The sequence below is a fragment of the Oreochromis aureus genome, linkage group 13 (assembly GCF_013358895.1).
Source record: "Oreochromis aureus strain Israel breed Guangdong linkage group 13, ZZ_aureus, whole genome shotgun sequence".
In the NCBI taxonomy this organism is placed as follows: Eukaryota; Metazoa; Chordata; class Actinopteri; order Cichliformes; family Cichlidae; genus Oreochromis; species Oreochromis aureus.
The window spans coordinates 3326585-3351578 of NC_052954.1; the positions used below are offsets into that span (position 1 = coordinate 3326585).

General features: G+C 40.8%; 1 protein-coding gene across 8 annotated transcripts in view; it reads right to left on the minus strand.

Annotated features, from left to right (window-relative positions):
* The window catches only part of ltbp1 (latent transforming growth factor beta binding protein 1), a 178605-nt gene that overhangs the window by 122861 nt on the left and 30750 nt on the right, over positions 1-24994 (minus strand). For 7 of the 8 annotated variants that reach the window (XM_039621402.1, XM_031748978.2, XM_031748979.2 and 4 more), the window contains exon 3: positions 22941-23325. In XM_039621402.1, the coding sequence (XP_039477336.1) occupies positions 22941-23325 (385 nt within the window). Of the gene's footprint in view, positions 1-22940; positions 23326-24702; positions 24743-24994 lie in introns of those variants that run through there. The other variant, XM_039621403.1, reaches the window with a different exon arrangement.

The following is a 24994-nucleotide window of genomic DNA, read 5'->3' on the forward strand; positions in this document are numbered from 1 at the left end:
CACCTCTTGGCCAAATGGACACCGACAAGTTGGTGGAGAGGATATCGGCGGAGGTGCTGAAGGCTGTGGAGGCCTCCTGTGAGAAGAAGATTGACCCGGTTCTGAAAAGACTGGAAACATGCGTAGCTAATATTGCTACATTGGATGTTAAAATGAAGGAGGCAGAGACGCGCATATCAACGCAGGAAGATATTACAGCGGGCTATGGCGCCAAGATTCCCGAAGTGGAGCTTAAGCTGGAGGCCGCTTTGGATAAGATCGATGACTTGGAGAACAGGAGCCGACGGTGTAACATACGTATTACTGGGCTACCTGAAGGCAGTGAAGGCACCAACCCCGTGTCTTTTTTCAGAACGTGGTTACCGGAGTTGGTGGATGTGAGTTTCAAGGGCGGCGCTGTTAAAATTGACCGCTGCCACCAGGTGCTTGCACGCCTCCCTTTCAATGCCCAGCGGCCCCGCGCAGTCATCATAAAACTCCACAACTTCCGGGATAAAGCGCGGATCATGCAAGCAGCCAGGAGGAAGCAGTCCTTATTTCATAACGGCATTCCTATTATGATATTCGAGGACTTCTCCGCCGCTGTCCTGAAGAAACGCCAGGGGTTCTACCACGTCAAACAACGCCTCAGGGAGATGGGTATCCCCTTCGCTATGATGTACCCGGCTGTCCTCAGGATCAAGCTGAATGGCCAGGAGAAATCTTTTAGAACCCCAGAAGCAGTCTCAGCTTACCTGAATAACGTGCCTCAAGGTGCGGGACCACGCTCATCCTCAGTGGCTCCAGCAGACTGTTGATCTGCGCTCCAATCCCATACGTGAAGCATTTGTTTTTCGTATTTTACATGTATTTTATTTGCCACTGGTGTTGTAGGGCAGTGTTTGGGAGCCCTACATATCAGCTATGCTTCGGGCACCTGAGTGTGGTTCAATGCTTACTTCAAATATTGTATGATAAGTGATAATTCAGTGTTAAATGTTTGTTCTTGGAATGTAGGAGGTATACATAACCCTATCAAACGGAAAAAAATATTGAGTTTTCTTAGGAGGGAGAATGTCCATGTTGCCTTGTTGCAGGAAACTCACCTGTCTCCTCAGGAGCACCTAAAATTAAAACGCGATTGGGTCAGTTAAGTTTTTAGTTCCTCCTTTAAGAGTAAGAGCCGCGGTGCAGCCATTTTAATACATAAACACCTACCGCTGACAGTTGACCAAACAATTTGTGATAAGTCTGGTAGATACGTTTCCTTAAAGGGCACCCTAAGTGGTCAGGCGGTGTCATTTCTGAATATTTATTTTCCACCAGTACAGTCTAACGACTTTATTGCTCACGCTTTCTCTTCCTTTTCTGACTGGGTTTGTGATAATTCTGTGATAGCCGGAGATTTTAACTGTTATTTTTCTACAACTAAGGACAGATCCCCTCCCAAACAAATTCAAATGTCTACAAGGGCCAAAGCACTTTTAGATACTTGTAACGAACTTGAGTTGGTTGACACCTGGCGGACTCTTCACCCTAACGATAAAGAATTTACTTTTTTTTCTGGTGTTCATAGAACAAGTAGTAGGATTGATTTCGTTTTCACCCCCAAACAATCACTGGGAAACATTCTGAGTTGTACAATAGGCGATATTATTATATCAGACCATGCGCCGGTTTTTGTTCAGTTAAGTAATCTAAATCCTGTCCCTCGGTCTCATAACTGGAGATTTAACAATTTTTTGATCCACGACCCAAAATTCGAAATATTTTTAACTGATCAGCTCGAACATTTTTTAAAGGATAATGCAACCCTTGAAGTTTCTCCGGGCCTGCTTTGGGACACCCTGAAGGCTTACACCCGTGGGCTGATTATATCATATTCAGCAGGCCTGAAGCAGAAAAATCAGATGGAGCAACGAAAATTAGAACTGGAATTGCACGAATTGCAAGCTAAACACAATGAATCACCTTCTGAGCAACTAAGGAATGAAATTCAGGTGGTTAAAACGGCTTTGGAGGGGCTACTGACAAGAAAGGCTGAGAAATCCATATTCTTCATGAGGCAGAGGTTACATGAGTTTGCTAACAAACCTAACCGCTATTTGGCTAATCTTCTTCGTAATTAGGGAGCTGGTTGTAATATCCCATGTGTTAGAGACTCATCTGGTTTACCTAAATATGATAATTTAGAATAGAATAGAATAGAATAGAATAGAATGCCTTTATTGTCATTATACAGCTGTACAATGAGATACAGAGCATCTCCTACTCAGTGTAAACATGTTGGGGGGGGGGTACAGTTCTGCAGCACTATATACATATGGACAGTATTAACATAGGGAAGAAGATGTATATATATATAAAATGTACAATTTACAAACCGTAAACAATATGTAATAAATAGTGTTATGTATGTACAGTTGAGTTATTGCACATGGAATTGGTATAAATAGTGTTTATGTATATACAGTTATTGCACATAGAATTGGTATAAATAGTGGTGGTCCATAGAGGAAGTGGGAAGTGGGGGGCTGTGTTATCGGTGCATGTGTGAGTTCAGGGTGGTTATCGCTTTGGGGAAGAAACTGTTTTTGAGTCTGTGGGTTTTAGTGTTGATGCACCTGTAGCGCTTCCCTGAGGGAAGCAGGCTGAACATGTTGAAGCCAGGGTGGGAGCTGTCCTTGATGATGTTTGCTGCTCTGCTGAGGCAGCGGGAGGAATAAATGTCCATCAGGGAGGGAGAGGGCAGCCGATGATCTTTTGTGCTGTCTTGACCACACTCTGAAGCCTCACTCTATCTGCCTTGGTGCAGCTGCCGTACCATACCGTGATGCAGTAGGTTAGCAGGCTCTCAATGGACGAGCGGTAGAAGGTCAGCAGCAGGTTGGAGTTCAGCTTGTACTTCCTGAGGACCCTCAGGAAGTGCAGCCGCTGTTGGGCCTTCTTGATGACCGCTGAGATGTTTTCCGTCCAGGAGATGTCAGCAGAGATGAGGACACCAAGGAACCGGAAGGTGTGGACCCTCTCCACACACTCCCGTTGATGTAGAGGGGACCAAGTCAGTGCTGTGTCTCCTGAAGTCAACAATGAGCTCTTTGGTTTTCTTGGTGTTCAGTGCCAGGTTGTTTTCTGAACACCATGCTGCCAACTTCAGGACTTCCTCTCTGTAGTCTGCCTCGTCTCCTTCGAGATGAGTCCGACTACCGTGGTGTCATCAGCAAACTTGATGATGAGAGTGTTGTTGTGGGTCGGACTGCAGTCGTGGGTGTAGAGAGAATACAGGAGGGGCTCAGCACACAGCCCTGTGGGGAGCCGGTGCTCAGTGTGCGAGTGGAGGAGAGATGAGGGCCGAGTCTCACAGTCTGGGGCCGGTTTGTGAGGAAATCCTTTATCCAGGCACATGTGAGAGGAGGGAGGCCAAGATTGACCAGTTTGTTGATGAGGATGTCCGGGATGATAGTATTAAAGGCTGAGCTGTAGTCCACAAAGAGCATTCGGACGTAGCTCTGCCGCTGCTCTAGGTGACTCAGCACAGCGTGGAGGGCTGTGGCGATGGCGTCTTCTGTGGATCTGTTTGCACGGTATGCAAACTGGTGGGGGTCGAATTCTGGGGGGAGGTAATCCTTGATGTGTTGAAGGACTAGTCTCTCAAAGCATTTCATGATTACCGGTGTGAGGGCCACAGGGCGGTAATCATTCAGGCTGGTGATGGGAGACTTCTTCGGCACTGGGATGATTGTGGCTGATTTTAGACAGGATGGGATGGCTGCCTGATCCAGTGATAGGTTGAAGAGTCTGGTGAAGATGAGGGTGAGCTGGTGTGCGCATGCTCTTAGTTAACGATTAATGACACTTTTAAAACTTTTTATAAGCAGTTATATACCTCCCAGTTTAAATCAAGACATAAACAAAGTATACACCACTTCTTCTTAGGACTAAATTTACCTAAAGTTACTGAAATCCAAAGGGATGATTTATGTAAACCTATAACGCAAAGCGAAATTTTGAAGGTTATTCAGATGCTTCCAAATAACAAAGCTCCGGGTCTGGACGGGTTCACGGGGGAATTTTTTTTAAAATTCAGTAAGACTCTAACTTCCCCACTGTATAAGATGCTTCTGTCCTCTTTTGAGGAAGGCACTCTTCCCCCCTCCTTAATGGAGGCTAATATTTCTCTAATTCTGAAGAAGGGGAAACCTCCTGAAGAATGTGCCTCCTATAGGCCTATATCTGTTTTAAATCTTGATTTGAAGATACTTGCTAAGGTCCTAGCTATACGTCTTGAGCCAATACTACCTTCGATTGTTAAGAATGATCAAACTGGTTTTATACGGGGGCGGTATTCCGCACATAGCGTGAGGCGCCTACTTAACATCATTCAGCACTCATCCTTGTTTAACCCTGGTCCTCTCACTTGATGCTGAAAAGGCCTTTGACCGTCTGGAATGGCCGTTTCTTTTTTTTACACTTCAAGAATTTGGTTTAGGTGACAACTTTGTTAAATGGTTCCAGATCCTTTATACTTCACCTCTCTCGGCAGTAATTACCAATGGTCATAGGTCAGGTAATTTCAGTATTGAGCGTGGCAGTCGGCAGGGCTGTCCGCTGAGCCCTTTGTTATTCGCCCTGGCTATGGAACCCCTTGCCACAGCTGCTATTGAAGGACTCTGCTTGAACAATTCTCAACATAAGATTTTACTTTATGCAGATGACGTTTTAATTTTTCTAAATTCTCCAGCTCACTCAATTCCTAGATTAGTTTCGTTAATTTCCCAATACGGCTCCTTCTCAGGCTACAAGATCAATTTTTCTAAAAGTGAGTCTATGCACCTTTCTGTTATAAATGGGGTTGATTCAAACATTTCTCAACCTTTTCGTTGGTCCCCCTCCGGTTTTACTTATTTAGGAGTGAAGATTTCGCTGAATCTAAAAGATCTGTATAATCTGAACGTCTTGATGCATTCTCAATCATCCAGGAAAGTAAATCTCCAAAAGTTGAATCTGTTCATCTGGACGTAGCGTTTTGTGGGAGAAACGTTTCGTCACTCATACAAGTGACTTCTTCAGTCTCAGCTGAACTACACCCCTTTAATTCAGACCATCAATCGCGATTTGGATAGGTGGTGCAGCCTCCCTCTGTCTCTTTTAGGTTGCATACATCTGATCAAGATGAATATCCTTCCTCGCCTCTTGTATTTATTCCAGATGTTACCGCTTGCTCTGTCCAAAAAAGTTTTGTCAAAATTAAACGGCTCAATTATCTCATTTATATGGCGTAAGAAAAGACCTAGATTGAGATACAGTTTTCTGTGTTTACCTGTTCAGAAAGGCGGTCTTGCCGCTCCCTCCCTCCCACAATACCTCTGGGCTGCACAGTTTAAATGTCTTACAGAATCGTTTATGGACGATCCTGATTCCATTTACCTCAGCGCTGAGTCCACTCCTTTGAAGGGCATTCCGTTGCAGAACCTGCTATATATTTCCATAGGTAAAGCCACAGTTCTTACACAAGATAATATGGTGTTAAAAAATATGCTCACTATTTGGCGCAAAGTGAGGCGCCTGGAAGGATATTATAATTGTTTCTCCCTTCTTACTCCTATTCATGAAAACCCTGACTTCTTACCTGGTCTTCGGGCTTGTTTTGTGGACTGGTCTCAAAAAGGGATTAATACAGTGGGTGATCTTGTTCATGAGAACTCTCTTCTTAGTTTTAATCAACTGAAAAGCAAGTTTGGTCTGACCAATAAGGATTTTTTGAAGTACTTTCAGGTAAAGCACTTTATTACTTCTAAATTGAAGGATTTTAATGGAGGGTTTGGTGTTTCTCCTACAGAATCACTCATGGTAAAAACTACCCAACTAAAATGTATAACTAAAAAGATTTATAACATTCTCTCTGATCTTAGAATGGATAACTCAAGGGCCAATGGGAATCAGATGTAGGCGTTATAGATGCTGAGGCGTGGGATGAGTTGTGTTGTCGTCCTTTTAAAGCCTTGGCATTTAATTCTATTTGGGAGAGGCAGTTTAAACTTATACATAGGCTTTATATTACACCTGAGAAGAGGCACACAATGTTTCCAGCTTTGTCAAATTTCTGCAACAAATGTCAGTCAGCTGTTGGTTCCTTTTTTCATCGTCTGTGGAGCTGTCCTGTTATTCTACAGTTTTGGAGATCACTCATAGACAAGCTATGCATTATATTTAATTGCCGACTGCATCTGGGTCCGAGGACTTGCTTGTTAGGACTAAATGATGAGCTATCTGCCGACTTCCGCAGCAAAGATCTCCTTCACATATTGTTACACTACGCTCGAAAGTGCATTATGGTACTGTGGATTTCTGATAAGGCTCCATCTATCAACCAGTGGCTACAGACTGTGATAAGTATTGTGCCAATGGAAGCCTTCTCTACAGCGCTTAAGGACAAAGCTTTCCTTTTCTACCGCACATGGGACCTCTTTTTGGCCCATCTGGACACTCCTTCTGCTCAGAGGTTGAAATCGGGCTTACGGGATTTAGCCTGGCAACAAAGGGATGATTGTTAGCCTTTTTCATTGTTAAATACTATTGCTATTGTTTTTTTCTTTTTCTTAACTCCCACGACCGCCATACACGTAGGTACATCTCTGTCCTGTGTATGTATATGTTGGTGACTGTTGTTTTCCTGCTTTGCAATTAAAAATTCAATTAAAAAAAATAAATAACATTTATAAAAAAAAAAAGATTAGTAGTCTTCTGGAGGTACTGGTCCGTGTGTGGGGGCTACAATCACCTATTGTAGCCAACCTTTACTTGGAAGAAGCGGAAAGACAGGCTCTTGGCTCTTTTAAAGGGACAGTACCTAGCCACTGGTACAGATATGTTGATGACACTTGATGACACATCAAAAACCCAAGAAGTAGAAGTCTACGCTGCTCACATCAACTCTATGGCTAAAAACATAGTTGACCAGGGAAGACACAAATGATAACATTTTGCCTTTCCTGGACTTTGCCGTGCGCATTAAAAAGAATGGAAACCTCAACATTGAAGTTTACCGGAACCACCACCCTCTGGAACACAAACATGGAGTAATCAGGACCCTACAACACTGGGCAGAAAATGTTCCCTCTAAGCCTGAAGGGAAAAAGAGGGAACACACACATGTAAAGGAACATCTTAAAACATGTGGTTATCCTAACTGGACTTTCATCAAATCAGTAAAGATGCACAGAAAAGAAGATCAGACACCAACTAGGGAGGACCAGAAAGACAAACGCAACAATATTGTCATCCCCTATGTGACAGGTTTATCAGAGAAACTCAGGAGAGTCTTCTCCAAGCACAACATCCCGGTGTACTTCAGGCTGAGCCACACACTCAGACAAAAAATGGTTCATTCCATGAACAAAACTCCTAAACACAAACTTAACAACGTAGTGTATGCTGTACAGTGTGGCAAGGAATGCTCAGACCTCTACATTGGAGAGACCAAACAGCCACTTCATAAACGCACAACATAGAAGAGCCACCTCGACACGACAAAACTCGGTGGTCCATCTGCATCTAAAGGTCAAAGGTCACTCTTTCGAGGATGCCAGTGTTCATATTTTGGACGGAGAAGACAGATGGTTTGAAAGAAGAGTTAAAGAAGCCATTTATGTCCACCGTGAATGACCATTTTTTAACAGAGGGCGGAGCTTACGACACCAACTGTCTGTCTGTATTCTAGACTGTTAAACCAGACGTGGGATCTGTAAGTGATTTGTCAGAGCATTATCATTCCCAACGCGTAACATACTGACGATTTGTCACGTCCCGAGGCATCTCATAGTAATGCAAAAGGTAACTTTCCGCGTCCCTAAGCTATGCTCGGGATTGTGGATGGAATCCAATAGAATGATGCTCCTGGCAGTAACACGCGTTCCAGTAATGTATTCCAGCCCTAACCCTAACCTTAAACACAACCTTAACCATATCAGATGGTGTTTTCCAAAGCGATTCATGATGAGAAAGCAAAATAAATTTACATGTGTAGATTCATTCCAAACAGTTCTCATGTTTCCAAACGTGTAACATACCGACGATTTGTCACATAGCGTCGGTATATTATGTTTTGGCATGGGAACGTTTTGGATTTGTTGCTGAAATTATATTTTTTCAAATTCTGAAACATCTTGTAAAACAAATTTAATAACATCCATCTAATGTTGGGTTTAGTGGTGGGGACCAACTTTTACTTTGTGCAGCACTCTCTTTGTGACTGTTTCACCCAATCAGAGCCAGCAGCTTCCAAGAACCACTCGCCTAGTGGTCGGGTAATACACATTTTTATGTAGCAACTGAAGGTTTCCAGGCTGTCACCGATCGGTCTAAGATAGCAATATTACTAACACAGGGCGAAATGTAAAAATAACACAAAAAATAGCACAGAATAATAAGCAATAATGGATAAATGAAAGGTTTTGCAGAAATTAAATTGTATTTGAACAAACACAAAAACTGTCATCAAAAAGAGAAATTAAAATTAAAGTAATTATTACAAATTAAAATATGTAATATTATTAGTAATTATACAAAGTTTTGGATAACTCCTGTTGGTGGCTTTCAAAGAAAATGTCATTAATACAGTACACACAGCACATTATACTGTATGTGTAGAAGATTTAACACTAATGGAAAATGATATGTCCTTCTCCAGGACTGGAAAATGAGGGATACAAGGAGAGTGCATGGCCACAGAAAGAAGATGATAGCATGGAGGCAGAGCCATTTGTCAACCAGACATATTTTCATCCCTTTCATATGATAGGCCTCCTGCCACAGTATAAATAAACAGAAAGTGATAGCCTTGTACATAGCTCAGCTATGACCCTGTAAAGTCTTAAATAGCTCTTCTATTCAGATTTTGCAGCAGGCTAATGTAGGTTTGTACAGTAACATTTTCACACCTCACTGCATGAAATGTTTGCTTGTACAATGCAGTCATGAAAGCAGTTTGTGGTTAAAGGGTCACAATTATCTATTAAGATAAATTTGTGTCAGCGTACTCACAGTGGACTCGATGGCGTGTGTAAACATGCTTTTGTGCATGCATGTTTATATAAACTGACCAGCATCTAGTTTGTTATGGGGGTGACAGGTGTTGCAATCTATATTGAGACAGGCAAGGAGAGCATATTTGACTTTGTTTACCACTTACTCACCTAAATGAAACCTATAAAAACATGTAACCTTTCAAATCTGGATCCAAGAAAAGCATGATTCATTTGATATCGATGGTTATAATTTTTGTATAGGAGAGAAAAGAAATTTGGAAAATCCTCAACTTAAATGAATTTTTGTAGAATTTTTGAGTAGGAACACCAACATTCAATTCTAAGTTGTGAAACACAGAGACTATTGACAGCAGGACAAGGTTACAAAGAGATTTTTTCATCCCGCCTCAAGAAAATATCATGACTGCATTCACTGGCAATGAGTGCAACAGTAAAAAAAAGAAATTAATTAAAAAAAAAAGACAAAAGTTTGGAGGGTGTCCAATAGGGCTGCCACAAACAATTATTTTGATAGTCGACTAGTCACCGATTATTTTTGCGATTAGTCAACTAGTCAGATCACTCATCCATTGAACGTAAAACGTACAGCTTATTGCACCAGCATGCATCTGCTCTTATATAACTATCATTAGCTTACAGCTTTAAGTGTTTAAGGTATGTGCTAACTAAAAGTAAAGACAAGATGATAGTTTATTCAATTTTAATGAAATTTGCAGATTGTTTCGGTTAAGTTTAATAAACTCCTTGCTATCTAAAATATCATGGGACACCGGAGTATATTCTCGAGCATCTCACACTTCTGATAATCAGTTGTGTGCTTGACGTTTATTCAGCTGTGTAAAAACTATAACTTTAATCTCAGCCAAACCGATTTACTCAGGAACAAAAAAAATACTAAAAAAAAGCCAAACAACAACATTTTTAAGTTATCTAAGTGACTTATATATCATGTTTAACCTGAGTAGCGAAAGACGGCAGTGGGTTTGAAAACGATTTGCCAGGCGTCCGGTGTTCTCACGGGCTCTAGTGAGCCTTGCCCCCCGGCTAGCTATCGAGCTGGTGGGTAACAGACGTCTCCGAAAACGTCGGAGCGATTTTGAAAATATGTGGTGTCTTCATAAACTGAGCAGATATTTGAAGTTTACACAGCTACATTCTCGCCTGAAAATATGTTAAACGTTTAATTTGTGACGCAGAAAGAATAATAAGAGTAATATTAAAACTAACTAGCTGCCGCCATTGTTGACAACTGCGTTGGGCTGCGCTATGAATTCTGGGACATAGCTTCTTCTTCTTTGGGTTTTAACGGCAGCTGGCATCCTTCTTCATGCAGTGCTGCCATCTTCTGTTTCAGTCCGTTATTACACTCTTGAATACTACTACTTATTCCTGTGTCTTTTGGGATCTTACAAAGCTTCAAACGACGCGTCGACTATTAAATCAGTTGTCGACGATTTTGATAGTTGACGTAATCGTGACTAGTCAACTAATCGTGGCAGCCCTAGTGTCCAGTGAATCTTACAAAAACCTGCTGGTCTTGAATATCAGGAGATATTCAAATTATTAAATTTTTTTTTTTCCAACTATTTTCACACAAACATATCGGTGAGCGAGGTGCATACGTGCGTGTGTGTGAACGTGAGCGTGCATTCATATCTCTGTGGGGACCAACGGCCCTTATGGGGACCAAAATCCTAGTGACTAACTTAATGGCTAGGTTAAGGGTTAGGGTTTCATTTTTCATGGTTAGGGTTAGGGTAAGCGGCTAGGGAAAGCATTATGTCCCCACAAGATATGAATAACCGACATGTGTGTGTTTGTGTTTGTGTGTGTATGAGACAGAGAGAGAGAGAGAGAGAGAGAGAGAGAGAGAGGAGGGAGGGCTGAATCTGTTCACATTCGGCCTTCAATGCTCTGGCCACAATCACAATCCAGTGCCGACCTCCAGAGCTAGCTGTCCAAGTCTTCCCCACAAGAACTGACATACTCTGGTCTACCAAAATGAACCCGCTGAACCTCACAAGTGCCCTCACACATACTAGTGAAGGGAGACGGGCTTCAAGGAGGGAAAGCAGCAATGAATAAGAATAAGATCTGAAAAGATCAGATCAGAGTTTCAGTAATTATCTGAAGAGACTGTTTAATGAACCCTGGCAGAAAGTACAAGACAGCAGTTGATAAATCAAGACCCGTATTCCAAATCTGGTCCTCCGTCAAAAGGATTCAGCTCCTCAATAACAGTTTCCACTATGATTGCTTTCACCACAACTTTCATTCTAAAAAAGTCTGCTTTCAGTTTTTCAGATTGTATTTTTCCATTTGTATTCTCTAACTATGGAGTACCATTTCTCTCTCTCGCTCTCTCTCTCTCCCTCTCTGCACTACATCCAACAACTTCTCTTTTGGACATGGTGGGTCTGCATGTACTTTGTAATGTGTACATGCCGCAGAAAACCTGCGTTTTTCACATGACTACATGATCAGAACTAAGAGAATTTTCCTCTTTTAGTCTCTAAAGAGCATGTGTGGGCTGTCAAATGACCGCTAAATTAGTCCTAATGATCACAACAATTAAAATTTAAGAAAGCAAACTGATAGCTTATTCCCTTCAGTGCAGTTTTTCTAGAGTAGTGTGGTCACTTGAATTAATGATATATAGCGCTTTCCTACTCTACAGCTTGCCTCATTCATACACTGCATAAGTGCTTTCTATCTAACATCCACACATATTCACACTCCAGCTTTGGGTTTGGATATTTTGCATGCAGACTGGAGATACCAGGAGAAACCAGGGATCACTTAGTAGATGACCTTCTATACCTCCTGGGCTACAGCCAAGCTAACTTTTCTAACATAAGTTATGAGGCTCCTGACACCATGGCTTGGTATTATTTTCACCTTGTAAGACTATGTATGTTGCATACACAGTCCTACAAGGTGAAAACATTTTGTGCAGGACCACATCCTGGCAAAATGTGGTCCTGCATACAGTTAGTGAAGCAGGGACTACTACAAAAATGGTTCTGAGTACTTTAACAGATATTTGCATGTTTATCCATTTGGACACATTTTGTCAACATCACTGCTCAAACAGGCAATCTCGGTCTTTATATGTGTTTGGTTAAAATTTAAATTTGGTCCAAGATCTCAAGTGTTCAGTTTTTTTTATAAATTACTGAAGTTCAGTCAGCCTGAACCTGTGTTACATGTTTTAAAGTGTTTTGAAACTATAGTAGAAATGTAATGTTGCAGTCACTCAAACTTCTATCAAACTTCTATTTCTAAAGTGTAACTGTGTTCAGTTCTTGCTTACTCAAAGGTAGTGACTTGTCATGTAGGTCTAATAGGAACCTACATTAATAGGAACCTACATTAATAGGAACCTACATTACAACATGTAGGTCATTTTAAAAAATGACCTACATGTTGTAAGATTAGCAATGAACTCAGTGCCATTCACCAGCTAACTCTCCAACTGAAGGCATTGTAGGCAAGCGCCATATTTTGAACAATTATAGGATGGATCCCATCTGTAAACATTTCTGTTTCCACTGCAATGTTAAAACCACTGCACATTTTTCAAAAATGGAGACTTTACTGCGGTCAGAAGATGCACAACACACGACTGCTTTTTGTGCCATTTATGCTGTTTTCCTATTCATCATTAGAGGGACAAAAGAATACATATGAAAGCCTTTTTAATCTTGACTACACAAAACAAATGACCATAGTTCAACTGTGGTACAAACTAAGGAACGCCGCAGTACCACAGTTGAACGGGCTCAACTCCATCATCAAAGTAGTTCAGGTCAATACCCACTTTCCTGATGATTTTTCCAGACCTCTAAACTTGTAACCTGGATAAAAAACTAAGACGTGAAATCAGAAGAAAAAAGGTGTAAAGCGAGCCATTGAAAAGAAAACACTGAAAAACTACGAGCTTTTTAACCTCACGTGACTGAGTGTTAGCTTCAATAGTTCCCACAAGACTTTGTAAAGTTTTAGAAATGAAATCTTAATTATTTGTACAGATCCCAGCACAAATAATGACAAATAAACACTCTTAGTTACATCCAATTCCTATAAGCACACATAAGCCACATGGGAATTGTACTGAAGTGCCATTGATATCGAAAGATCATCTCACCACTGACACACACAACACTGCCCCATGACTTTTGTCTTTTCCCTTTTCTTTGCAGCCTTTATTTCTCTTCATGTGTTAGCTTCATATCATACAATTCACCAGACAAGCACCTTTAAAATAAAAGAAATCAATTTGAAAAAGGTGTCCCCTTATAAATATTATAATGCAGGATTCAAAACATTCCTGTTAACTCATTACTGAAACATTGGTTGAGAAATTACATTCAACACATCCAAGCACCATCAAAGCCAAAAAATGAATACTGTGAACTGTGGACATGACCTAACAAGATTTCCATGTACGCTGGACAAATTTGTGTCTTTTTGAAACAAATTTTCTAACACAAGGCTTCTAACACTTTAGCTTGGTATTAGGTTTTTGGATGCAGGACTGGATTATATACTGATGGTTCAGTATGGTGACACTATGGTTTGCAGTGTTGCATCACAGAATAAAGGTGTTGGTTTGGAATCCACCATCTGGCCGGGGATTTTTGGTTTGCATGTTCTGCGTAGGCTGGACAAAGGATGAGAGTAGGGCACGTTGGGAATGCTGCTACACAAGTAATCCCAAAAGGAGGGTTTACATGAAGAGGATGTGGGACAATTCGATACCCAACAGCAAAAAAAAATTGTAGCTAGGTGTTCCTATATTTAACCGAAGCAACTGCTAGCTCAACTAGAGATTGATGAAGTACAACATAAATGCTAAAGCAAAGGGGAGCGTGCACATCAGGTCAGGGGGGAGACACTATCATCCCCACCATCGAAGACTGGGTACCATGCCCCAGGAGCAACTGGTGCGTTGAAGACATTGAATGTGAAAGCCCTTGGTAAGTGTAAAGATGTGAATGTAGCATTATGGACAAACCCTACTGCTACCAAGATGCAAACCAGCCAGCTGATCTACACTACAGCAGCAGTGATCACTGAGATGTTTGGCTACAAGATGAACAGCCACAAGTAAGTAAGTAAGTGGAAAGTAAGCCAACTATCGGAGCTGCAAAAATGTGTGATGAAGAAAGGGATGCCAGCTTGGCCAGCTTATTTTCCCACAGGCACTAATCATGGCAGCACAAGAACTAGCTCATAGCTAATATTGCATACTCTCTGTATATTATCACTGTGACAGTGTTGCAACTACTTGCACTTTAAATTCTGATTACACCCACACATAAGCTACAAGTGCTACAAAGCACTTGTTTTACTAATTTATTACTTTCTTTTAAGTTGTGTGAAGAGAACCTGCAAAGTAAGAGTTTCATTGCTCTGCATAACCATCTGTGTTTTGCCGTGTACATGACAATAAACTTCTTGAATCTTGATAGATAAATATATAGGGGACTGCGGTTAGATAAAGATGAATAATATCTTTTCTTTTGCCAGGTTGAGGATGGAATTTTGGGGTGTAGCAGAGCGGGTCAGAGGATGGAGAGCTAAGGAGGGGAAGGGCTTCAGATTTAGGCAGAGCAATGTACAATGTGCAGAGGCTGCAAGTTGGATGATAAACTCTATACAATAATTATTTAAAATGTGTTTCTTGCATTTCTGTAGCCAGCCATAAGGTCAGTTTTCTAATTCAGGCAATCAGCTGAAATTGAAAACTGATCTGTTTTTATTTTGTCATTATTTTAGTGCAATAAATCCCGCATGTTATCGAAAAGTTATTTTCAACGTTTCAGAATGTTCTTATTCTATTTTTTTAGATGTGTTAGTTGTCATGTTATTTGTTGTACCCTTTGTTTATCAGTTTTGATTAGAAATGATGCCTTTGCCATTATTGCTACTGTTGCAGGAGGGGTTAAAATGATCACTTCTGGAGATTTTGGAACACTAGCAGTTCTAGTGATAAGGTCTCTTGTAAATCTGAGCTTACGTTAAGTGTTTTACTTTTCTCTATTTTTCACAGAGGCAAATGGCATTGCCCCAAAACAACATAACAATCCGTGTAATAATCCAGGTTGTGTATCAGTCAAAAAATGTGTAGATATGTGTAGATAAATTTGATCAGCATTGTTGTAGATAAAAAAAAATGTATTCCATACAAATGACCTAACAAGAAATGGGGAATTAATACCATATTTTGTATTGTACTGTATGACATAACCACTCTATTGCTAGAACCAAAAGGAGAATAGGTCCTTGTGAGAGATAAATGCTTTCTGCAAATCGAGAACAACTTTCGAGGACACAGGTCTGGTAGCAATTATGTGTGCCTGTGCAGGGCATTAAACAAAAAACTCCTCTTAATGTTTTGCAGAGTGCATCTTAAACACTGCACACAAAATGTGTTCATTAACATACTAGAAATATTCTTCTAATGTGCCAACATTATGCGGACACACTGGTCATTCTGGACATTTCCATCAACATTTTGCTGTAACACAAACTTGAAAAGAGGAAAATTGTTTTAAATCTACTGTCAACAATTGGACCTGACAAGGCGTCGGGGCAGTTTTTATCGTGTCTGATGCGACTGCACTTTCTCCAGTCATCTGCTATAGTGACAGGCAAAACAAACCTGAGTCTTACCCACAGCCTTATTTAATGGCATTTCAACTCCACATATCAAAGTGCCGGCAGAAATTTTACCTATTATTACACTGACTGCTGGAGAATGAGAGTACTGGCCATCAAAACTCAATGTTTGGAAAAACACCCTGAACAGTCCATGTGCTTGTATCAGCAATACAGTTTGTTTGCAGGCCTTATCATTCACCATATCAAGGATTTCTACTAATCATCAGCAGATTATATTCGTTAGTAACTCCTGGACTCCAACTATGAGAAGATACAAAGGAAAAAAGCAACGGTCTGCATTGATTCTTTATATCAAGACTCTCCACGCTCTCAACAATATTCCAGATGTGGAAAACAACATTGTTAGAGGCATGGGCGTGTTGCCGAGTGGGTCACTCTTAAAATTGAAATGTGGAAAAATTGCACAACAATCTCCTGGCATCACTTCCAAAATAGATGAAAATAATGCCAGAGCTGCCTTCAAATGAAACGTGAGTTTCTGACAAACAGTATGTGAAATCTTCAGAATATTTCCACTTTCAAGGTCACTGATAGCACGAGAGGTTAGCCTCAACTTTAACAACACTCTAGTTTTCACACAGTCATACTCATCCTGTACACTCCACAACACACCCACTCAACATAGCACCTTAGACACTGGGAAGGGGTGGGGGCATCTTCCTGCACCCCTGTTTCATATAAGCTGTGTCCAAATTCATGGGCTGCATCCTCCTGAGGACCCGGCCTTCGCGGTCTACGTGGGCCGGGTCCTCAGAAGGTCGGGTAGGCCGGAAGTAAACGGCTGTGAAATTGGACGGTCTAGCCTTCAGATTAACGTCACCGCTGTCTCGGTGGAGTTTAATAAACTCGGCCGTCTGCTCCTTGCTATCTAAAATATAACAGGACACTGGCATAAATTCTCGACCGTCTCACACTTCTGTTTAATCAGTTTTCTGTTTGACGTTTATTCAGTGGTGTAAAAACCAAGGAGGAACCCACCCGGGGGATTAATAAAGTTTTATTTTATCTAATCTAATCTAATAACTTTAATCTCAGCCAAACCGATTTACTCACGAACAAATGAAACACTGAAAAAAGCCAAACAATAACATTTTTAGGTTGTCTAAGTGACTTATATATTACGTTTAACCCGAGTAGCGAAAGTCGGCGGTGATCTGAAAATGATGTGCCGGGAGTTGTGCCGTTCTCGGTGGCTTCAGTGACCCTCGAGCTATCGGCTAGCTATCAAGCTGGTGGGTAACAGACGTCTCCGAAAACGTCGAAGCACTTTTGCAAATATGCGATATCTTGATAAACCGAGCAGATATTTCAAGTTTACACACCCACATTCTCGCCTGAAAATATGTTAAAAGTTTATTTTGTGACCCAGAAGGATTAATAACAGTAATTTTAAAACTTAGTAGCGGCCGCCATTGCCGGAAACTGCAGTTTGGCTGGGCCGCGCTATGAATTCTGGGATATGGTGGGCCACGAAGGACACACCCGACCCATCCTTCAAATTCGGGGAAAAGGAGGACGCATTTGTCGGCTGCATTTGGAGGAGTCTACGAATTTGGACAGCCTTCGGCGTGTCGCTGTGACCAGTGTTGGGAAGGTTACTTTTAAAATGTATTCCATTACAGAATACTGAATACATGCCCCAAAATGTATTCTGTAACGTATTCCGTTACGTTACTCAGTGAGAGTAACGTATTCTGAATACTTTGGATTACTTAATATATTATCATGCTGTTTACAACTACGTGAATGTACTATTGCTGTGATTTATTACTGTTACTGAAGGTCCGCGGCTCCGAACAGTAGTAAAGGGACCTCTGGCTAATACGGTGGGTTCCGTGTCGGGCTGGTAGCCGAAAACTAGCTTTACTTTGTTGTCTGGGTCAACTTTGCTTGCCAGAGACAGAGGCGTTGAAAGGCTGCTCCAACGGAACTTATTTTTTCCGGAGGAAAACACAAACACAGTGTACAGTTGAGTCTTAATAGCTTACTTACAAATGGGCTCCTCAGGCACTCTTCTTGGCTGCAGTGGTTATTATTATATTTACATGCTTCCAGCTCCGTTTTGCTCCGTGACAGCTCGGACTTTTCCTTTCTCTCCTCCCTCGCTCACAGACACATAACGTGTATGGCAGTCCATTCTCCCTGCAGCACGGACTACACTGCCCATGAGGCTACATTCTTTAGGGCCATGCCTGTAGCATTCTGCCTTTTAGCTTAGCACAAGAACAACAACAAAAAAGCGCTCTCTCACCCAGGAAACACGCAGAGAGAGAGCGCGTCACCCTGTAACCATGGCAACCGTAACGCTGCCGCCTGGAACAACAGAACATAGCTAACAGACAAACCCAAATAATCCTGACCCGCGACAATATGAAACAGGGAAGTACCGCCGTGTAATCCATTTATTTCAACAAAGTAACTGTATTCTGAATACCACCTTTTTAAACGGTAACTGTAACGGAATACAGTTACTCATATTTTGTATTCTAAATACGTAACGGCGGTACATGTATTCCGTTACTCCCCAACACTGGCTGTGACGTAATCGGTCTACAAATGCGTCCTCAGGAGGATGCAGCCCATGAATTTGGACACAGCTATACTCTGTCTGGGACGGGGGTCTGCAGGAAGTTTGTCGTGGGTTTTGGCATCGTCCCGATTTGCTGCCCCTCCCAGGGATGTGGGTGCTTGTTGAGGCTCCCTCTCTTGCTTGGATGAACACGCAGATGTTACAGGGATATACGGACTCAGGTCTTCGGTACTCTTGGGAGCTGCAGATGGTACGGTTGTCCTGGTTCCATCTCTTTCTGCCTCTGGCTCTTGGGAGCTGATATTGCGGCTTCCCACCCTCATTATCAATTATGTTTGTGACATACAGAGACACTGACTTCAATCTCTCACTCACATCCACACTCACACTACAAGATTGTTAATTTATGTATCTGTCACGGTCAGCGGGAGCTGACTGTGTGTTTGAGTGAATAGTGGGACCCAAATGCAGACACGGTAGGAGACGGAACTGAGTTTTAAACAAAAGGCGAGCCATTTATTTGGCTGAAAAAGCACAGGGCAAACCCTAACCTGAAACCCAAACTGGGAAATAACTAAATAATTCTGAAAACTGTGACGAGAGACATTGACATGAAACTGAACAGGTACGTGCGACTATGGAACTCTGAAATAAACCAAACACAAACATAAACCTGATCTGTACAAAGAACTCTGAGACATGACGTGGCTAGACATGAAACCAAACAGACGACCTGACAAAGACTGAAAGAAAACACATAGACTAAATACACACAGGAGGTGTGTGGGGAAACATGGGGAAACAGCTGACACCACGGGGAAAAGTAACACTAAGCACAAAGACTTTCAAAATAAAACAGGAACATAACGGGACACAGACATAACACATGACAGGTTAAGACACATGAACCAACAAGGAAAACTTAAACACAGGGGTGATGACATAAAGGGATCCAATCAACAAAGAACTCAAACTGAGCAACCTTGGAGCTTAAGATGACTAAATAAACTTAAACAATGAATATCACAATACAGGTAAACTCAAAACACCAGTCACACGACCCAGGACTGTGACAGTATCTGTGTATTTTTGTGTTCCAGGTGATGCATATTTGTTTTTTCTTACAGGTGCGGCAGTTGGCAATACGTTGTGAATTTCTATTTGTACTCTATCCTTTTATTATATTTCACCCTATTCCCCCCTCCTTTTTTCCCCTGTCTGTCCTGTCTTAGACACTGTTATAGTATAACACTTAATAAGTTAAAAAAAAAAAAACACACAAATACAAATGAATAAAGAAACAGATAAAAGAAACACATGAACAAAGGGAGCCTGCAGAGATTCTATATAGCTGTTCTTGGAAAAGCAAAATGTGTTCAGCACAGCAGTGCATTCAGATAATAATTCTGATTGCAAAAGCTGCCAGACAGGACAGGATTTTAAACAATGTGCAAATCAAACAAACATGTAGGACTGCCTTTTTTCATATCGCTTAAATCAGACACATTCAATCTCAGAGTGACACTGAAAAACTATTTCATGCATTTATAACTTTTAGGCTGGACTACTGTAATTCAAGATGCTCTAAAACTTCCTAAAAAGCCTTCAGCTGATCAAGAATGCTGCACTGAGAGTGCTTACAGGGACTAGAAGGAGGGACCACATTTCTCCCATCTTCATCTTCACTGGCTGCCTGCAAAGTCTAGAATTTAATTTAAAAAGTAGAGACCCTCTCTACTGTTAAGACTAAGCTTAAAACTTTTATTTTCAGCAAAGCTTGTAGTTAGGGCTAGATAAAGTGTCCCTGAGTTTGGTCCTAGTGGACCTTGTGAACCCTCTGCTATTGATTTGGGACCCCTGGCAGAGTATTTTAAATCTGTTGTTACAAACCCGGGTTTTAAGATGGACAGTGATTTTAAATTAGACAGTCAAATTAGGGCTACTGTCAAGTCCAGTTTTTATCATTTAAGGCGCTTGGCAAAGATAAGACCTATTTTATCCAGGCCGCATCTTGAAACGGTAATCCATACTTTTATTTCATGTCGTCTAGATTACTGTAATGCACTATATTGTGGAGTTAGTCAGCATCTTCTCTCTCGTCTGCAGCTGGTCCAGAATTCTGCTGCACGACTTTTAACCAAAACTCGTAAAAAAGAGCACATAACTCCCATCCTGGCTTCACTCCATTGGCTGCCTGTATATCTTAGAGTTCATTTTAAAATTCTCATGTTTGTGTTTAAATGTTTAAACGGTCTTGCCCCAACTTACCTCTCTGAGCTTCTGCATCCTTACTCACCCCCCAGGTCTCTCAGGTCAGCTGACAAGCTGCTCCTGGAGGTACCCAGGTCCAAGAGAAAGCTCAGAGGGGACAGGGCCTTCTCTATTGCTGCTCCTAATCTGTGGAACAATCTGCCCCAGCACATTAGAGAGGCCCCTTCACTGTCCACTTTTAAAACACATCTTAAAACCCATTTTTACTCCTTGGCTTATGGTCTGACCCTGATTTTATTGATTTTATTGTTTTGATCTAATGTGCTGATTTTATTGTTTTAAATGTAATTCTCATCATCATTTTTTATACTATTTTATTATTGTTTTTGCTATTTGTGCTAATTTTATTTATTTTAATGTCATTTTAATAATCATTTTCATATATATATATTTTATTTATTTTATATTATTATTTTTCTTATTTTTTAACATGTTCAATGTATCATTTTGGCATGTCAAGTGTACAGCACTTTGTGTTCAGCTGGGGGCTGATCTGAAAGTGCTATATAAATTGCTTGCTTGCTTGAGACGTTTTATTAGCTGTGCTGCTGGGGTTTTTCCATGATACACTGAGCATGACCTCTTTTCTCTCTCCTTGTTTTCATACATCACTATTAGTGATTACTAAAGTCTCTCCAACAGTTTGTCTTTTTCTCTCTTTTCTTCCCCTCACTCCTAACCGGTCACAGCAGATGGCTTCCCCTTCCTTAGCTTGTTTCAGCTGGAAGTTTCTTCCTGCTAAAAGGGAGTTTTTTCTTCCTACCGTTCAGAAAGTCTTAGGGGAGGAATGTCAAACTCATTTGACATCACACAGGCCACACACAGCCCACTTTAATGTTACCTTTCTTTTCTATCACTATACATGAATTTAACTGCACATTTAATCCCAGAGATATCTTAACATAAGAAAAAGAAATGAAATTACAACAGCACAACAGGAAATTCTAATTATAGGATTAAGAAGCTGATTAAATGCTCCCGATTTGCTCAAAATGGTCCTGAAGGGAACATACTGGAGAAAGATGATGGTACACGGAGTTAAACAACCCCAGATGCTCAACAGAAACTTTTTGTTGAGTCTTTTTGCCTGCAGCAAATATTACAGTTTGCTCAAACTGCTGTGATTAGATGTATTTGTATTGTATTGTAATTCATTTTGTTTTAGTTCTCATAATTGGCATGTTTATTGCTGTACATTTAATAGACAGTCTTCAATATGCAGCTGATCTGATGAAGTCCCGAAAGGCCTTAGTCATAAATTATATATATATATATATATATATATATATATATATATATATATATATATATATATATATATATATATATGTATGTATGTATATATACAATGTTGTACATGCAAACAAATTAAAAACGTCTATCAAATTCATCAATGCTTCTTTATTCCAAAACCTTTAAAGGTGACATTTTCCATTTCGAAGACACAGGTCTGGTAGCAATTAAACGGATCGTTTTCTTCACAATCAAATGCTTTAAATTTTTTTCTTTAAATCTCTGTTGATCCTCCATATCATGCAAATACACACACACGGCAATATCCACCTTGAAGTGGTATAAACAATGTTTTGACCAGACAAGACTACTGCTGAAATAAATCTACTTTAACCACTCCTAAAGAGGATAGCAATCATCCCAAAATGGAACTCTATTAGGGAATATAGAGCCCAATTAAAGAATTAAAGAAAAATCTCATTGTTGATGCACACAGACATGATTTTTTTCACTAATATCAGCAAGACTAATGTATTTCAGTTGGTTCAATGTTTTGTGTCAGTAGCATGGCTTTTGTTGAGACTCTTCAGAGGAGATGTATTGACCTGGCAACCAAGAAAAGGAAAAAAGCTTTGGAAAAAATTGGCAACTGCTCTACAAACACCACAAAAGGAAGAATGAATCTTTCCCTTACCACCAACTGGTGGAGGTATAGCATCTACATAACATAGGAGGAGGACATCCATTTTTGGAAAACTTGTAACCTGTAAGTACAAACTGAGTATCATTTAATCATCACCACCTACCTGAGTGTTCTTGCTGAAACCTTGATGACCACAGATTACATGTCTACTTTCTGAAGGGTAACACCGGATGTAACAAAGCTCAGACTGCTTTCTATAATATAAATTTACTAAATGGCCTCCATAATCAGCAGAGCTCAATCCAACAGAGGATCTCTGGGATGTGATGAGAGAATGAAAATGCTGCCTACAAATCTGAAACAAATGCATAAATACATTTTTGGTTTTGTTATTTTTTAAATGTGGTTCATGACTTCCAGAAGCTCGTCTATCACAGGAGGTATATGTGGAAAACAAATTAATGTTTATTACCAAAGCAAATTAGGGATGTGGCGGTGTGAAGACCTTTCGTGGAAAAATGTATTGAAAGATTGAATCAAAGGTACTTACTGCTGTTGGATGTGTTGCTGTATGTAATGTGGCCGCACAAACTGCGGGGCTGGCTTGACAGTTAGTTTCATCTGGCCCATGTTGTTAGATGAAGAGGGGCCAGAGCCATAACCATTAGGGCGCACTTGCTGAGGTATTGGCCGCTGGGGTACCACACTGTGTACATTGGTGTTGCCAGAAGTGTGTCCATTAGTATGACCAGTGGTGTGCCCATTTGTGTGACCAGTGTTGTGCCCGTTGGTGGGTCCGTTCCCAGGCCGCGGTGGAAAGGAGTGTGTGGGTACAGTCTTCTGTTCGCATGCCTTCCCCTCTGAGCCAGGTTTGCAGACACAGTGCTGAGGCCTGAGGCACATTCCTCCATTATGGCACTGAGGGATGCAGTTGGCTAGGACACCACATAGAGTCCAGGGTACAGAGAGAGAGGAAAACAGAAAGACAGATTGAGAATAAGTGATGATAGAAAGATGTCACCCATACAAAAAAAGGAACATCAAAGCATACAGATATAACAGACTTGGGTTTTCTTCATTTTAATTGTACTTCTATTATTCAGAGATTCTGTAAAGTCATTAAAACGTCACTGCTCAGTGTTAGTATAGACAGTGGTTACGCATGGCAAATGGTTCAGTTAGAGCTGCCCTTTGTCTTAATTATATATTCTCAGAGGTTTTATGACTGAGTGGCAATTTATGAATCCAGTTAGAAAAAATAATTCCAGAACCAATGTATTTATTATCCATGCAGCTGCTATAGGAAACCCAAAACATCACACCTACAACAGGACTATTGAACATAGGTCATTACATACCTATTCTGACAATGCATTGACGGGCACAGTTTGACACAGTAGTCCAGGAGTGTAGGGTGAAATGTTTTTGTTCCTCTCTTTTAGTCTCTTTATAATTAAGCAAATGTAACCCCCAAATTATTTTTATTTGACCCATTATTTCTTTATTTATCCTATGCTAGGCCTTTAGATGGACCCTCAGTTCATTCACTGTCTGAAACAAGTCATCTTATGACTCTTACCCTGTCATGAAGCATGGGACTGAGAAACACATGAAAGTTAACTCAAAATGCACCTTTTAATAAAGTTGTCGAGACAGTCCAAAAAGTACAAAATCCACAAGGCAAAGGAACCCGGGCTTTACCGGTAACTCGTATGCGCAGATGCTGAGACAAACACTGAGGGGAAAACACCCCTATACACTCAGGCAGGTATGGGAAGTGGAAGGGAACAAAACACGGGTGATAATAATCAAAGACAAAGCTAAACACGAGACACTAGAGACAACTGACTACCAAAATAAAACAGGAAGTGAGAACAAAGAAAAAAAAAAATGTGAGAAACAGCATTTGGCACTGCCTGAAGCCTAAACTAATGCTGACAGGGATTATTTTGACTACATAAATGGCCTGCGCATATAATGTGCTTTTCAGTATCCCAAGTGAAATACACGTTACATGCACATTTGGTTTGTATTAGCAATTTTCGGTGATACCAATGAATTTGACCCATGAAAATGCTTTTAAATTAGTTCTGTATGTTTCAAATTACTTTTTAAGTAGATTTTTTTGTATTTCCTCTTTTTGACTGAGAAACCATTATTCCAAAAACAAGGTTCTGTCATGAAACGCTGTGTGGCAGGCAGGAGTAGGACCCAAGGTGCAGACACTCAGACTCGAAGGATGAACTCAAAACTCAGCTTTATTGCTGGCAGGGGGAAAGCATACAAAACTAAACTGGGAAATATAAACTTACATTTGACGGGGAGGCACACAAGGAAACACACAGCTTGAGGGACGACGCGACAGTGAGCACAGGAAAACACAGGGCTAAATACACAGAGGGAGTCATCAAGGAATTAGAGACAGAAGGAGAACACAGCTGGGAGGAATAAGACCTAACGAGACAGGGAGAGCAAAGCTGGAACACTGACATCAGACAGGGACATGAACCTTCAAAGTAAAACAGGAAACAGAACACACTTAAGACATGGACTAGACAGAGGCAGACTTGACGCTGCACCACACCGCAATAATAACAAAATACA